The sequence below is a fragment of the Cygnus olor genome, chromosome 1 (genome assembly GCF_009769625.2).
Source record: "Cygnus olor isolate bCygOlo1 chromosome 1, bCygOlo1.pri.v2, whole genome shotgun sequence".
In the NCBI taxonomy this organism is placed as follows: domain Eukaryota; kingdom Metazoa; phylum Chordata; class Aves; order Anseriformes; family Anatidae; genus Cygnus; species Cygnus olor.
In genome coordinates this window covers 145,652,239-145,667,110 of record NC_049169.1, presented here as the reverse complement: position 1 = coordinate 145,667,110, position 14,872 = coordinate 145,652,239, and the positions used below count along the sequence as shown (strand labels likewise).

At 37.7% G+C, this 14,872-nt stretch overlaps 1 protein-coding gene across 25 annotated transcripts in view; it reads left to right on the top strand.

The window, feature by feature from the left end:
- MCF2L (MCF.2 cell line derived transforming sequence like) overlaps nt 1–14,872 on the top strand; it is a 162,106-nt gene that overhangs the window by 122,126 nt on the left and 25,108 nt on the right. For all 25 annotated transcript variants that reach the window (XM_040558238.1, XM_040558325.1, XM_040558394.1 and 22 more), the window contains 8 exons: nt 8,056–8,175; nt 8,810–8,926; nt 9,420–9,569; nt 10,268–10,392; nt 12,182–12,296; nt 13,249–13,368; nt 14,247–14,438; nt 14,658–14,849. In XM_040558238.1, the coding sequence (XP_040414172.1) occupies nt 8,056–8,175; nt 8,810–8,926; nt 9,420–9,569; nt 10,268–10,392; nt 12,182–12,296; nt 13,249–13,368; nt 14,247–14,438; nt 14,658–14,849 (1,131 nt within the window). The remainder of the gene's footprint in view (nt 1–8,055; nt 8,176–8,809; nt 8,927–9,419; nt 9,570–10,267; nt 10,393–12,181; nt 12,297–13,248; nt 13,369–14,246; nt 14,439–14,657; nt 14,850–14,872) is intronic.

Below are 14,872 nucleotides of genomic sequence, written 5' to 3'. Positions count from 1 at the left end.
GAGAGCACGTGCTTGTGCGTGCGCAGCATATGGCTCTCCCAGGTGGGAGCTAGTCCTTGTGTGGGCTGCCTGTGCATCTTGCTGAGCTTCAGATCTGCTTCTCACTGGCTGAGAATTTGGGGCCTGACTTAGTTTACCTCTTGTCCAAGAAAATCAGGTTTAAAAGATTAAAAGATGGTCTTGTGATGTTTGGATAAAAACAAGGGTTACCTTTAAGCCAAAATATCTTAAATACACCCTCTCATCGATCTATAACCCCACACTGCTACTTTCAGTCTCTACTCCATTTTAATAACTATTTTTGAATATAAAACTAAATCTTAAAGTTGTTTTTCTTACGCAAGTAGGAAAAAACATTTGTATTTATCAAGTGCTCAAGTGGTTGTAATACTGCTTGTTTTTTTTTCTTTTTGTCCTGGTTTGAATCGTTAGTATTTATAATCTTTCCAGTAAGTGTTGACAGAGCTGTAAGAATCTTTATTTTTTTTATTGCTTCATCCTTTCAAAATTTTAGCTTCATCACATGAGTTCAATTTTTGTTTGGCCCCATTTTGACCAAAGAGTCGCTTGTTTGTTGCAAGTTAAAAGGTGCTTATTTAAAGGTACTTTAAGGTAAAGGTACTTCCTACTTAGTACTTACTACTAAAAGTACTTCCACTATATAACTTTCGTAAATGAATTTGTAATGACCTGCAAAGCAACTTTTTCCATGATAAATATTTTAGGGATGTTAAAACATTGAAAATATACAGAAATATTAGCAAAATTCACTTTTGCAACTCACTTTGAATTTCTGAGATGCAGCATTGAGCAGATTTCAATAGAGCAAGCCAATAGCAGCTTAATTTGGGGTTATTAAAGAGAAGGGATTGTATCTCTAGAGTCTGTGAATCACTTTCCTCCAAGCAGTGTTTTGCCTAGAAGCTCAGTGTGCAGAACCTGACTGTAATTGTAGTGACTGTGTTGGTACCTAATGCTTTTGCCTGGAGGAAGGGTCTTAAGTGCACTGATGGTTGCAGTGCTTTTGATGATGGGTCATTTCTCTTTTTTCTCATTCTTTTGTGAGCTTTATTTAAAAGATAAATCATTATTCCTAACTGAATTCCTAACTAATCTATTAGGTGAATTGTCTTTTCCTATATTTGCTTCTTTTGCTAAACTTGCTCAGCTTTGGGTGTGTATTTCATCTGTGGATGCATGTGGCAATACTCCTGTTGGGTTTCACAATAATCACGTCATTCCTTAACGCTTGAAAGTTTTACCCTCCCATTCCAAAAAAAAAAGATACAGTGACAAGTCCTTATCTGCCATTGTCCACTATATCTTTACTATAGTATTTGCTATAACTGAACTCTAAGTAGGTGTCTGCTGTCCATTCATTTAAAAAAGAAAAAGAAAAAACATCATGCAAATCTTGCGCCAATGTCATGAGGGTTTCTCTGGGTTTTGCTGACAATTATTTTAAGTGGCTCAAGGGTAACTAGAGGCTTAAATCCTATTTGTTTCTCCTATCCATCATATAGTCAGATGCTTGATCACCAACAGAAGACTGCCATTTGGGCTGTTCAGAAAACACTTTCTATCTGAAAGCCTGTTATCTCTAGAAGATTTGATTGCTGATTGCTTAAGCTTATTGCTGTGTATGAGGATATTAGTCTCACGTTATTTGAGAAGAGAGTTTCAGCTGTTGGCTCATTTGTACTAGCTCCTGCAATGTCTACCCTGCCACCTTTCCTGATTTTTTTCTCTGATCACACTGAGGGGATTGACCCTTTTGATCAGAGATGCTAGCAGAGAGTGCAGTGGCTGGAGCATTGCCCAACAGGAATATCCTGTCTAGAGCATCTGCCCATCACTGATATCCTAGCAACTTTAAAAAATATATTTGTAAGCAGTGAGCAGCCGCTAAACAAAAATTCTTACTAATGTGTGTTTTAGTGTTGTGAAGAGTTTTGACTATAAAATAAAACACGTGTGTGTGAACCACACACACTGGTAAATACTAGTAGGTGTTGGAAGTATGCTTTGAAACAAAGCTAATGAAGAAAGAATTGTTGTTGTTGTTTCAACCTTTTTTTGCTGTGGAAATAAGGCATGGCTTCTGAATGAGACTGTAAGGAGGAGTAGTCACGTAACCTGGTAAAATGGTTCCATATTGTCCAATCTGAAGATGGGTGAATGATGAACGCCTGACAAACAGATCTCCTTTTCATGTGGTCATAAATGACTCTCCCCAACACTATCACCCTTCTTTCTCTCCTAGTACTATCAGACCTAAGGACGCAATATTTAGTCCACAGAGTAGGAGCTAAGCACAACACTAATGAATGTGTTTTGGGGTTTCATGCTGCTCTGTTCATAGTTCCAGTGTGCTGTCTTAAAACAAAAACAGTAACAAAAACCTATGGCTTTACCTTGTCTGCATCTCCGTTTGTTGTGCTGCCTTCACTGTCTTCCTCCATCTTAAGGTTTAAGTGTGAGCTCAGCCATTTGGACAAACAGAATGCACACTCAGCATCATTACAAGTTTCACTCACAGCCATCCATCAGGCACAGATTGAAAGTCCAGAGGAAATAAACTTCCTTACACATGCAGTTTAGGGAGTAACATCTGTGTGGGCAACAGCTCTTGAAGAAGTAGTTGGTATGAAGGTCACTCAGGTAGTGAGAAAGTGGTACCCAGTTATGCAGGTTTGCAGCCCTTTCTAAATTTGACAAGACTTGGGTTTCATCCAACCTCCTGTGGAAGTTTGCTTTGTGATTTGCTATCTTCAACATAGGATGCATTGCATTCAGGTTTCATGCTTTCTGTTTTGGACTGCATTGTCCAGAGCACAGTGTTTTTCTAGCTGCTCAAAACACAGTGCTCACTGTAACAGAGGCCTAGCCCATTAATTGCTTTGAAGATTAGGGCCAAGACCTTAAGCTGGCAGTAGAAGACTAGAAGCCAAAGGAGAGAGTGAAGTGCTAATACCAGCCTAAACCTTACAGGAGCCAGACAGTCCTGTTTTTGTGCCATCTGGAGTCTTATCGTTGGTTTGACATCCAAGGTGAGAAACAGTGAATTACAGTAATCCAACACTGGGTTCTTTGGCCTTGTTTGTAGAGAGAGAAATTGAGTTTCTTAGTGAGCTGATGATGGAGGATAGATGTGTTTCATAACCAATGCTCCATGGTCATGAAAGGCATTATTTTATGTTATGGACAGGATTTCCTGCTAGCCCAGTATCTTGCTAGCTCTTTGCATCACGTCCTGAAAACTCTAATGATACTTAACAGTTCGTATGGGTTATGTTTGAGAAAACTGTTCTTTCAGCCCCCAGTCAAGTTTCTTATCAAAGGCATTTTTGCTCAGGTTCAAAACAAACTCTTGACAGTATGATTAAGCTATAATGCTATTTGTATGAATTTTGTAGCTATTGTTCTGAATGGTTCTAGTAAATGATAAACCAAAATGGTTATTTTGAGATGCTGTATGCTTTTCTCTTTATTGCTTTGAATGTTTTGAAAGCATCATATGTTCAGGCACTTTCACAGTTTTCCTGGTATAGTCAGCCTTTTTTGCTTTTTATTACATGTTTTTTTAATACAAAAAAAAAGGGGGGGGGAGAGAAGAGACTTAAACTCTGAAAAGAGACTTGAGAAGAGACTTAAACTCTGAAAGCAGGGTCATAATATCACAAGCAGTAAAAAACTAGAGATCAAACTGGTCTTTTTATGAATTGTTTTTAATTCAGGATTCTTCCTTGACAAGAAGCCTGTGTGAAAGCCTTCATTCTAACCAGGAATAAACCGTTTTTCCAAAAAAAAAAAAAAAAAAAAAAAAAAAAAGGTTGGGGGGAACACCACCTACTTATTAGCTCCTTTATACACAGAAATAGAAGTATTTTGGAAAGAAGTGTCCTGTGGCTTATGGCATGCCACTAAGTGAAGAGGAAAAACACCACCACAAGGATTGGTAATGTGGGTACATTGAGGCAGTTCATAAAGTGCAAAACAGTGCTGTTCCATGTATTTTAAGACGGAACAACTGAAGCTGAGTTAAGAATTAGCTCTTTGGTGGCTCACGCTTTTCAGATAAGACTTCTGAAAGCTGGCTGTTTACCTAGGAAGGGGAAGGGAAAGAGGCTTGGGTTAGCTGTTTATCAGAGCAGCTTTCCTTTGCTGTGTAGGAGTATAAAATGTTCCTGAGTACCGAGGCAGGCAAGTGAATTGCTCTGTGGGATTGAACAGCAGCAACTTTACTGACAGAGATGCAGTTAAAACAAAGTATGTATAGCTTTGTACGTAATTCCTCTGTATAATAAATAAGCCCTAGGCACCTCAGGAGGAAACTTGAGATGTGAAAACTCAAAAGTGTTGTTTGTCCTTTCCAAAAGCTCCCCCCCCCCAGTGTATGCCGCTGAAGGCTGTAGTGACTGACACCTGGCTGTAGGCCCAGGCCACCGCACCATTCGGCCTACGTGCGGGCAGCTTCTCCCTAGGAGAAGCAAGGAGGATTTTGGCAACACCATATCCTATCTCACTGCCTGCCTGCCCCCACTTTGGTGACTGTTGTAAAATATGCAATTCAGTGAGATTATTCCTCCTTTGAAAGTGACATCTGCCCGCTAGTTGGTCAGGCTAGAGTGGGTGGGATCGCCCTTCAACCTGACTGCTGGGGCTAAGATGGCGTAGCGCCTTCAGCAGTTCCTTGTTGGGAGCTCCTGTATCAGCAGAGTCAGTACTGGTGCTACAGGCAGATGATGTCTCATTAATTTTCTGAGGAGGAAAATGGTGATCAAGATTATATGCACCTAAATTTTACTGTTAAGGCAGATCCTGTTTTGCTCAGCAAGTGAAGGTTCTTCCCATGTTCCAGGTTTGGGGTAGTCTTAGGGCAGCAAAGATCTCCTGTATTGGAAAGTTTTGCTTTAGGAGTTGTGCTGTTTGTAAATTCCGGATCTGTTCGGATCTATTTCAAGTCTGATGATCAGGTGTGTCTGTATCTTCTTCTATATCTTTGGAATCAGCACTTGCCTGCCTGGATGTGGAAGTGATGAAGAGAGATGAACAGACAAAGTTAGTCCCACAAAGTGTTGCGAAGCATCAAACAAATGCCAGTGCTGATGCAAGTGAGGTAAAGGAATATATGGGCCAGGCTAGGATAGAATAGGTACTACACTGATTTAAGTAGAGGATACTAAAAATATGACAGTGTTTGGGAGTGCTTTGTTTTTTTCTTTGTTTGCTTCCCTGGTCTCTTTTTGCATAGGTATTAAAGTACAATAGTTGAGACAAGATAATGGGGGAGCAGTTAATATTAATTAATCCAGTAAATAAAGATGCTTTTGGAAAAAAACAATTTTCAGGCTGCTTCTTGAGGACACAGCAATGTTCAGTGACTTTACTAAAACAATCCTCGAAGGCACTTCATTTTATGACACTGCTAAATGCACATAAATATTTATGTCTGTGTGTAACACTTGGTGCAATGCCATTGAGAAGTCATTGTTTGCTGTGTCTGCTTAGGATACAATGGCTTCAGACTTGCTGCTGGACTGGAATGGAGTTCTTTTTGTTCTCTCTTGTTCAGGCTTAAGTTGACTGGTTGATGAAGTTCAAATCCATCTCAGGAGTGCCTGTTGCATCATGTCACTGTCTCTGCAAGTCACCAGAGCTTTTGGGAGGGGGAGAGGGGCTGCAAAAAAAAAAAAAACAGGAAAACAGTGATATTTGGGCAGTGAAGATATAAGCTCAGATAAACGGGAATAGCTGGCACTGGTCCAACATTGTTTACTGTGGCAATCCTCCCTTTTATGGTTGTTGTTTCACAAAGTTTGATTTGTGGATTTGACTCCTGGCCATGCTCAGCAGTCAGTAGCATTTAACACTGCTTTGTATTTGCTTGGAAAAACAAAACCAAGTGGGAAACACAGGAGTCAGACTAGGGCAGGTAAGAACAGCATTGTAGACAAAGTTAGAATAATTGAAAATTTCAGCTTTTGCTGAAATAGAAAGGAAACTCTTCACATGTCTTTAATGGGAACTATTCTGAGTGCTGCACAACTGCAGTGATCTCAGCAGCATTGTTTAGGGTAGGCACGCTGAGATGGAGAGTAATTGTAACGTGTGTATATGAACAAGAAGACCCTATTTTATTTAGTCATACAACTAAACTCTGTATTTCATAAAAGCTAATATACAGTTTAGAAAAGCTTACCCTTGCTTTGCAGTTGGTTACTGCTGTTTGCATCATTAACAGTCAAAATATTTGCTATAAGACTGTGGCTTTGAAGTCTAGACTGCAGTCACAAAGTATAAAACTGAGAATTTAAAGTTAGAATGAAGAAATTCATCACTCACACGTGTAACTAAAATTTTGCATTTACTGTTTAAAGTCTGTCATGTTTCAAAACTTCACAATTTCACTCTTTTATGTTTCTGATGTATCTACTAAACTCGAAGCAAACACCTATTATTTTTTCAAAATGTGTAATCTAAAAGATGTTTCTTCATGGAGCTTTTTATTCTGAAACGTTGGTATTACCACTGAATAAATTCCATTTTTTTGGAAGTCGGAGCTGAAAAACAGCTCAGTGAGAGTCTGCACACTACCGTTACAAGCACAAAATAAATTGGTGTAAGTCTAAATGAATGGACTATAAAATTATCATTCTAAAAATATTATTCAAGTTTTAATTTTTAAAAATGGTCTATTCTTGCAGTGTTTCTTAGTAGGAGTTAAATCACTTGCTTAAATTGTGGTCATCTTTGTTACAATAACTTAGATCATTTGTTTACTGTTTTTCTTAATTTTTTCATCTGAATACAGTCAGGAATTTTCTATAAAAAGTCTGTCTTCTGTTTCATAACTCTGAGTTAAGTCCACAGAGAAAGATTGTTTGCAGTGCAGGGGTGGAAAGCTAGTGAGGGCGAACAGAATTACCTGGATTCCATCCCCAGCCCTCTGACAGACTCCACTGGGACTGAATCACTGGACTTTCTAGAAAACTTTGGCCATCATTTGAGTGGAGGCAGATTGTAAAGCACAAGTCTTTTAAGGATCCTAATCAGTTTGAGATCTCTGAATACCTCGGGAACCACAATGAATCCATGAAAGTTTTTAACTATTTTCCTCTTTAAAAGTTTGTAATTTCCAATGCTAAAAACTTTAGAAGCCTGCAAAATGTGTATTAAACCAGTCTACAGCCGTCCAGCTCCTAACAATTTCACCAGGCACAAAAATGGACCATAGCATTACAACTTCTTGAGTCAATGTATGTTTGGTTGGTTGGTTTTGACTGGCTGCCTTTTTTTTTTGTAATTCTGTTTGCTATAAATATGACAGTTTCCATGTTGCATAGGGGAGAAGACTTGTGTGATTTCAAGAATGGCTAAATGCTATGTATGTGAACTTCTGCCACAGCAGAGGTTAATTTTTTGTAATTTAATGCAGTTTCTTTGCTTTCCTTCTCCTCTCTTCTGTGTTCTCCATATCATTTGTAGAACTGGGGAAGACCCGTCAGGCTACAAGTTGAAAGATGATGAGGAAAGAACAGATGAGGATTGTGGGTTTTTGTCTGCAAAATTCAAGCTAGCTTCTTTCATGCTACTGCCTGAGAAATTCAGTCTTGGTGGAAATAGTTTGTGTGGGCAACTAGCAAGGCAGTATATGCACAAACAAGAAATTTGTTTTTACGTATTCAGATAATAATGGAGGTTTCTCTTGGCACCCTCTATTAAAGAAAAGATAAGGTAACCGTGAAAGTACTGTTGAAAAAGTACTAAGCCATCGCTGTTCATTAGCCTCCTTGTCTATGATGTAATCTTAAGAGTGATATGAGCCAGCTCTGAAAAAATTGATTCCAGAAGAATAGATTCCTGTTCCCAAAGATGCATAAATGTCTCTTTGAATGAAGCTCTCTATGCAAGCCTTGTTAGGTTTATAATTGGTCACCCCATTATGGAAGCCCTTGATACAGTTAGTTTGTGGTTTAACAGAGGCTTCTCCTTGTTCAAAAATATTTTCTGAGTTGAGACACCAGAAAATAACAGATTAAACTTGTTTTGCAGGCATCTTTCCCAGGAAACTTGCAACTAGTCCTCGTTCTGCGCCCAACAGGATTTTTTCATCGAGCTCTCTCAGACATTGCTTTCAAGTTCCACAAAGATGAATTTAAAATGAAAGTACCTGTAAGTAATATTCTGTTTTCACTTTATCATCAGGGATCTGTTAAAGTACTTACTCTAGCCAATGATGTCTATATTTTAAAATAAACTTTGTAATATATAGACTAAAGATATTCAAGTAGGCGGGGAAGTTATTTTACCTATCAGATACAAATTTCCAGGGTTAGAGCTAGTCAAGATATGTCCCCCCCAGTTCTTATTTATTGTTTTGGAACCAGTCCTTACATGCCAAATCCAATAAGATACTACTGTTTTCTCCCACAGACCCAGGAGAGCAAGGAAAATGAACAAGAAATGAATGAGATGCTGTTGCTCTTAGAAAATAGCCATATGCAGTTTATCAAGATTAAAAAATAATAATAATCTGAAGTCATCAATGTTGTATAATTCAGGGTTTTTTAATAGGTGCTGTTAAGCCTGGTGCTCATGCTTATTTGCAGTTATGTACATCATCTTCAGCAGAAACAAGTGTTAAGATGTTTTGTTTGCTTGTTTCTTATACCGAAGGGAAAGAGTTCCATCACTTGCTTCTGTATGAAACTGGAATTTCTGTATTAGAGGCCGAAGGATGGCTTAGAATCCTTGATAAGGGACTTGTGACCACTGATGGTGTTTGCTTTTTAATTTGCTGCTGCAGATCATAATGCTGGGCTCAGTATCAGAACTGCAGGGTTACATTGATAAAACACAATTAACAGAAGATCTTGGTGGCACCCTGGATTACTGCCATAACAGATGGCTATCCCGTCGCACTGTAAGTCTTAGTTGTTGTTTTAACTTTTCAGTTTAATCAGCCCTTCTGTTTTATACCCTGTCATTTATAAGACATATTCCAAGTGATGCAAGTTGACTTGCTCTGAGATGTTCCCAATGGTACTTAGTCATCTTAGGGAAATAATATGAGTAATAATTTGGGAGTGGTTTTCTGACTGCTTGAAGCAAAGGAACTACAGTATATTGTTGTGTTGAGGTTTGTTGTCTTTGCTACAAGAAAGAAAAAGCGCAAGTTGTAAAATAACTCCAGATTATAAAAATATGAGGAAGATATACCTGATACAAGCCTAGGAAAACATACAATTAAGGAATTAATGGTGACGGTATCTGTTGCTTACAAAGTTATTCTTAGACCATTTTTCAGTCTTGTAATTCATCTGCTTGGGTTTGTTTTACAAATTGTATGTATGTGTCTGTTTGTACATGTGCATGGGATGAGCATGAAATATCTTTAATGGTTTTTATTCCAAAAGGCTATAGAAGGTTTCGCCCAAAAGGTTAAGCAAACAGCTCAGATTCTTCAGTCCTTTGGGACTGAGCTGGCTGAAACAGAACTACCAAACGATGTGCAATCAACCAGCTCCCTTCTTGCAACACACACAGAAAAGAAGGACAAAATGAAGGTATGTAAATCTTGTTAAGATGCTGTGTTCTAGTTAAATGGTGATTTAATGTATGGCTAACAATGTTAATAGAAAATCTGGAGGGTATTTGAAGTTAATAGACAATAATGTCAAATATTGAAATCTTACTGAAATTGTTTTTCTTGGTTTGAAGTTAAGAATCTTCTTATTGCTTTCAAAAAGGACAGTTCTTGTGGCTATGTGTACTTACGTGCAAATACATAGGAATTTGTTTCCACATATAAATCGTTGTGTGTGTAGTGGTGAGTTTAATTTGTAGTTTTCTTTGCAACAATAAATTTTATTGTATTTGAATGCACAGAACCTTTTGAAGAATGGACAAATATTCTTTGAAATCATCTTAAATTAAAACTGGGGGTTTCAAAACTACACATCTAAAGCTTGTGAGATATTTGTAGCATAAGGAGACATGAGAATGCTATCTGTCGAGAAAATTCAACTCAGTATAATACTGTCTGAAGACCCATAAGTGTACAAAAAGCTGACATTTAGCATCTAGTGTCTTTATTCATTGTCAAACACTGCTTTTAATCAAACGATGCTTGCTCTATTGCAATTAAAACAAAGTATTTTTTCCACTTTGTCTTGTGGGGTATGTTTTAAACAAAACAACAAAAAGTCAGTGATTACAGAATTCTTCAGTATGTTTTGTTTGTTTCTTTGCTCTTGTTTTTTAGGAGGATATAAGGTTAGCAGTAGAACAGGGAGATGATGTCCTTGGAAGTATTACAAAACCAGTTACTGAGAACCCTGAATACAAACTGAATCAAGACCAGCTAGACAATCAAACAACAGTAGAAAGGTGAGAGGAGTGGTATACTGAACAAGCTGCTTTTATGGGTTTTTAACCCTTAACTGCCTCTATTACTTAATTCTAAATGCATGCCTAGCAAGTAAACAAATGTTTCAGTGTGAATAGATAAAAAGTACGTTCAGAAGCAACTCTTCTGTTGTCAGATCTGTCTTTAGCAAAGAAATCCCCTGATGTTCGTTACTGGGTCAACCTGAAGGTAAGGAAATGGACAACATGTGTATACTGAACCCCAAAACAACATAGCACTGTTTGGTTTTGTGGGGTTTTGTTGTTGGTTTTGTTTGTTTGTTGGGGGGGGAGTCCTTTTTGTCAGGCTTGGACTATATATTCAAGCACATTTTCCTTAGTTTAAAGAATATTGGTGCTTTGCTTCAAAGACTGAAGTGCAATCCAAGGAAATTTTGCTGTTGTAGGGAAAGCAGGGGAAGACAGAAGTAATGTATATCTCTTCTTTTCAGTAGATTTGTCCATTTTCATTAATTCCTTTTGAATTGAAGTGGAAGGCTTATTTTTCTTTGAACCTTCCTTAAGGAGCTTCTGACATTTTTAATATCTTATCAATGTAGTTAGTAGTTTTTAAAGGGCTATTAGGGAGTGCTCTGCTTTTGAAGTATCTATGCGTAAACTTCCTATATGCTTCCTTTGGGTATATAAGTAATAGCTGTTGTTTTCCTTTGTTTCTCCCACTCCCCCTTAAATTACTGCCAGTTTTGAAGACATTATATCATCATAGCACAGATGTAAATTTAAACAAAGTTATAAAAACATAGCTCATTTCCCCAAGGCAGCATTTTGCATTCTTTTTTTGTCTGTCATTCTATGTTCTGTTACACTTGGACTGACTTTTTTTTCCAAGTAAGTGTCAATTCCAATGGACAAAGCTTGGCAGAAGTCACTTTTTCGGGTCATTGTTGCTATTAGCTATCTGAAGGATAATCAGGGTTGGGGTGGGGGTTGCTAATTTATCCAAAATGTTCCCACTTGATACAATAACTGACAGAAGTTGGAACAAACTGTGTATGTCTGACTATTTTCTAATGAGTTTAACTTTTAAATCCAGGGTTCGTTTCTGTGCTGTTAAAGAATAAAGTTCATTAAAATTCTGACCTACAGCCTTCCCTGGATGTAGCCTCAATACAGCAAAGTACACCAAGGAGATAAGTCTGTAGCATACCACAATATCAAATGCACAATTAGAAGACTGGTCAAATTCCTTAAGGCTCTTCAACCTGAATTAAAATTCAGGAAGGTTCTTTTCATTGCAGTACTGCTGTACAATTGTCTATGATATTGAAGTAGTATCTCTGTTCAGAAGAGAAGCAGTGGCCTTCAGGTTTTTTATGAGCCTTGCTCCAAGGAATGAAATGTGAGGGCAGTTGCCTGGTCACAGCAATACAAAATTTTGGCAAAAATCTTCGTTATAGCTCAAAGTTTAGGTCCCTTGGAGTCCTGGCCTAGGTGTATTTGTAGGTTTTATTTATGTTTGCTTGCGCTGTGTCCCTAGGTCAGAGCTAAGAAGCAGTATATGCAGCAGCTACCTTCAGATCAGCACTGCCAGTTTTTCCGTACTTAATGTTTGTGTTGGATTTCAGTTATACATCAATGTTATTCTAGAAAACAATTCTGTGCAATGCTCAAAAAAGTTTCCTGTATCCAGTTTATTTTTTCTGGAAAGTATTGCTTTGGGGAGACTTTTTGTTTAATGTGGAAGATTGTATTGTCCCTTGAAGGTTGCAACCATCATTCTTACAGGTTTGTTTTTTTTTTTTTTTTTAAGGCTTTTGGCTCAGTTACATGAAACGGAGACTGCCTTTGATGAGTTTTGGATTAAGCACCAGCAAAAACTTGAGCAGTGTCTGTGCCTTCGGAATTTTGAACAGAATTTTAGAGAGGTGAGAAATTCTTGGTGGCAGTCAATATTTGGTAATATAGAAGTGATTCAGAAGCAAATACTTCCCCCTCTTGTTTTTGCAGCTTGTGTGTGTGTGCTTGAAAACTTTCTCCAACTTTTTTTCTTGTACATGTCCTTACTTGACATTCTGCTATCTTTACTACCTTGAATACTTGCCTATAGAGACATAATAGCTTCTCTTCTGCAGTGTTATTTTTTTCCACAAGCCCAGCAGTGTATAAGCATTCAAAAACTCCTTTGAAATGTATTCTCCACCACAGAAGCATAATATGCTGTCTGCGATGCTTTCATCTTGCCAATAGGTCCTTTTATGGAACCAAGACTTACCTAAACCTTCTGGCTGAAATTTTATAAAACAGTCTCCAACACTGTGGGTGGGAAGTTGCAACCACAGTGTTAGAAGCTGGGTGGAGACTGAACTAAAATTTTTACAGCCAGTTTCTGATCTCGTGTTAGTTTAACTCGTGTTTAATGGCACCTACAGTCACTTTACTCTGGTATTGAACTCAGAATATGCCCACTGTGTATCCACAGGATCAACATTCAGAAACCCTATCACAAGTGTGTGCATATATATCTTTCTCTTAAGTACTTGGTATGGTGAGGACCGCACCCTTTGCTCTTTACATTAATGTCTCTGCACTATTGTCATCTGGTAAAAGCAAGATCATAAATGTTTCTGAGCATTATTCTTCCTGGATTTTTTTGCTAGTACCAGGAAACAAGATTACTTCACTGCCTTTTCTCTGTATTTGTTTTCATTTTAAGTTGAGGATAAAAGTAGGTTGACAAAAACCTAATTTGTGTTTGTGCCCCAGTAACCCCGTAATGTGAGTCACCTGATTGTGAATAGTGGCTATCAGCTGTTTAACTGATATATCTCTGGAGAGGTGGAATCATCTTCATTGATACTTATGTGTATGTCGTTTCAGGTTAAAGCAGCTTTGGATATTGTGTCCGAGAGACTGTCTGCTTTCACAGATGTGGGAAACAGCTGTTCACATGCAGAGCACATTTTGAAAGATCTTGTCAACTTTGAAGAAAAATCATGTGTAAGAACTGCACTTCTCCATATATCTAGTATGACTGTGTGTGTGTGTAGGGAAATGTTATTTAGTTACTGAAAATATCATATTACCAGAGCTTAAGCTAACAGCAGGACAGAATTAGTGTCTAAAGTAACGTGCAGAAGGAATTTGGAGCAATGCTTTCAACCATTGGAATGGCTCAGTTCTCAGGCAACCCTTAATGAAGAGTGGAATGTCTAATCATAGAATTGGTATGATTGTTTCATGGAAAAATTACATAAAATGTCTACATAGCCAAGTTCTGCACTTTATGATCAAGGGGACACTTCCACTCCTAATAAAACCACTTATTTCATTAAAACTTAAAAATGAGAAGGCTGTATATTGAGTGTATGGTATGCTAAAACAAGATCGACAAAAATATACTCTGAAGAATGTAAAAGGGAGACCTTATTAACATATTATGATCTGGATTTCTTAATAAAATATAGCTATATAAGTGAGGCCATTGCTCTTGAGGCTGAGGTACTGGAGTTAGGTATTTTTTAATTTGGGTTCAGATTGCCACCGTATTCCAGGCTGCATAAATACACACGCAAACGCACTGGTGAATAATGAAGGCATGCAAGGACTAAAAGTGGTTCCCTCACAGGGACTATATGGTTATACTCATTCATGTTTCTGAAGTACTCTGATACAATAAAGCAGGAAGCATAAAAGTTCTTAGGCATTTGGAAAGACAGAAAATCACTTTGATTTATGAAGTCAGGCAGCTATTAATTTAAAATGTGTTCTGTATCAATGTGGGTTTTACTGTATAAAAATAAATGGTATAACTTCTATTTTTTTAATTGATGTTGATCCAAGGAAATATATATTTAAATCAATGTTTGCTTTCTTAGGAAATCATAGCAAAAGCCAGAATGCTAGCTTCAGAGGGCGACACTTTTATTCAAAGCAATCATTATGCTGTGGACTCCATTATTCCAAAATGCAGTGAACTTCATCATCTCTGTGATGCCTTCACTACTGAGATGGAACGAAGGAGGAATCTTCTGAACAAATCTCTAGAACTGCATAGCTTATTAGAAAAGGTAAATTTTCTGTGGAATAGTTTTGTTCCCTGTCTTGTTTGCAAAAACCTCTGTCCACCCATTGTCATAACAGGAGGTTAAAAAATATATGGGTATGCTGAAAGTTTTGTCCTTAAATAGCTGAATATGTCACAAGTAGAGGTATGAAATGTTTTAGAGCTCTTAGTGTTTGAAGCTGACATCAATACATTCTGAGCCTGTTCTTTTCTCTGTTTCTAGTCTATGAAGTGGTGCGATGAAGGAATTTATCTGCTGGCTTCACAGCCTGTAGATAAGTGTCAGTCTCAGGATGGTGCAGAATCAGCGTTACAAGAGATTGAGAAATTCCTGGACACTGGTGCAGGCAATAAAATCAAGGAGTTGAATAAAATTTACAGAGAGTATGCACAAATCCTCAATGAGGACCTAAAGGTACCAGAATATATTTATGTATA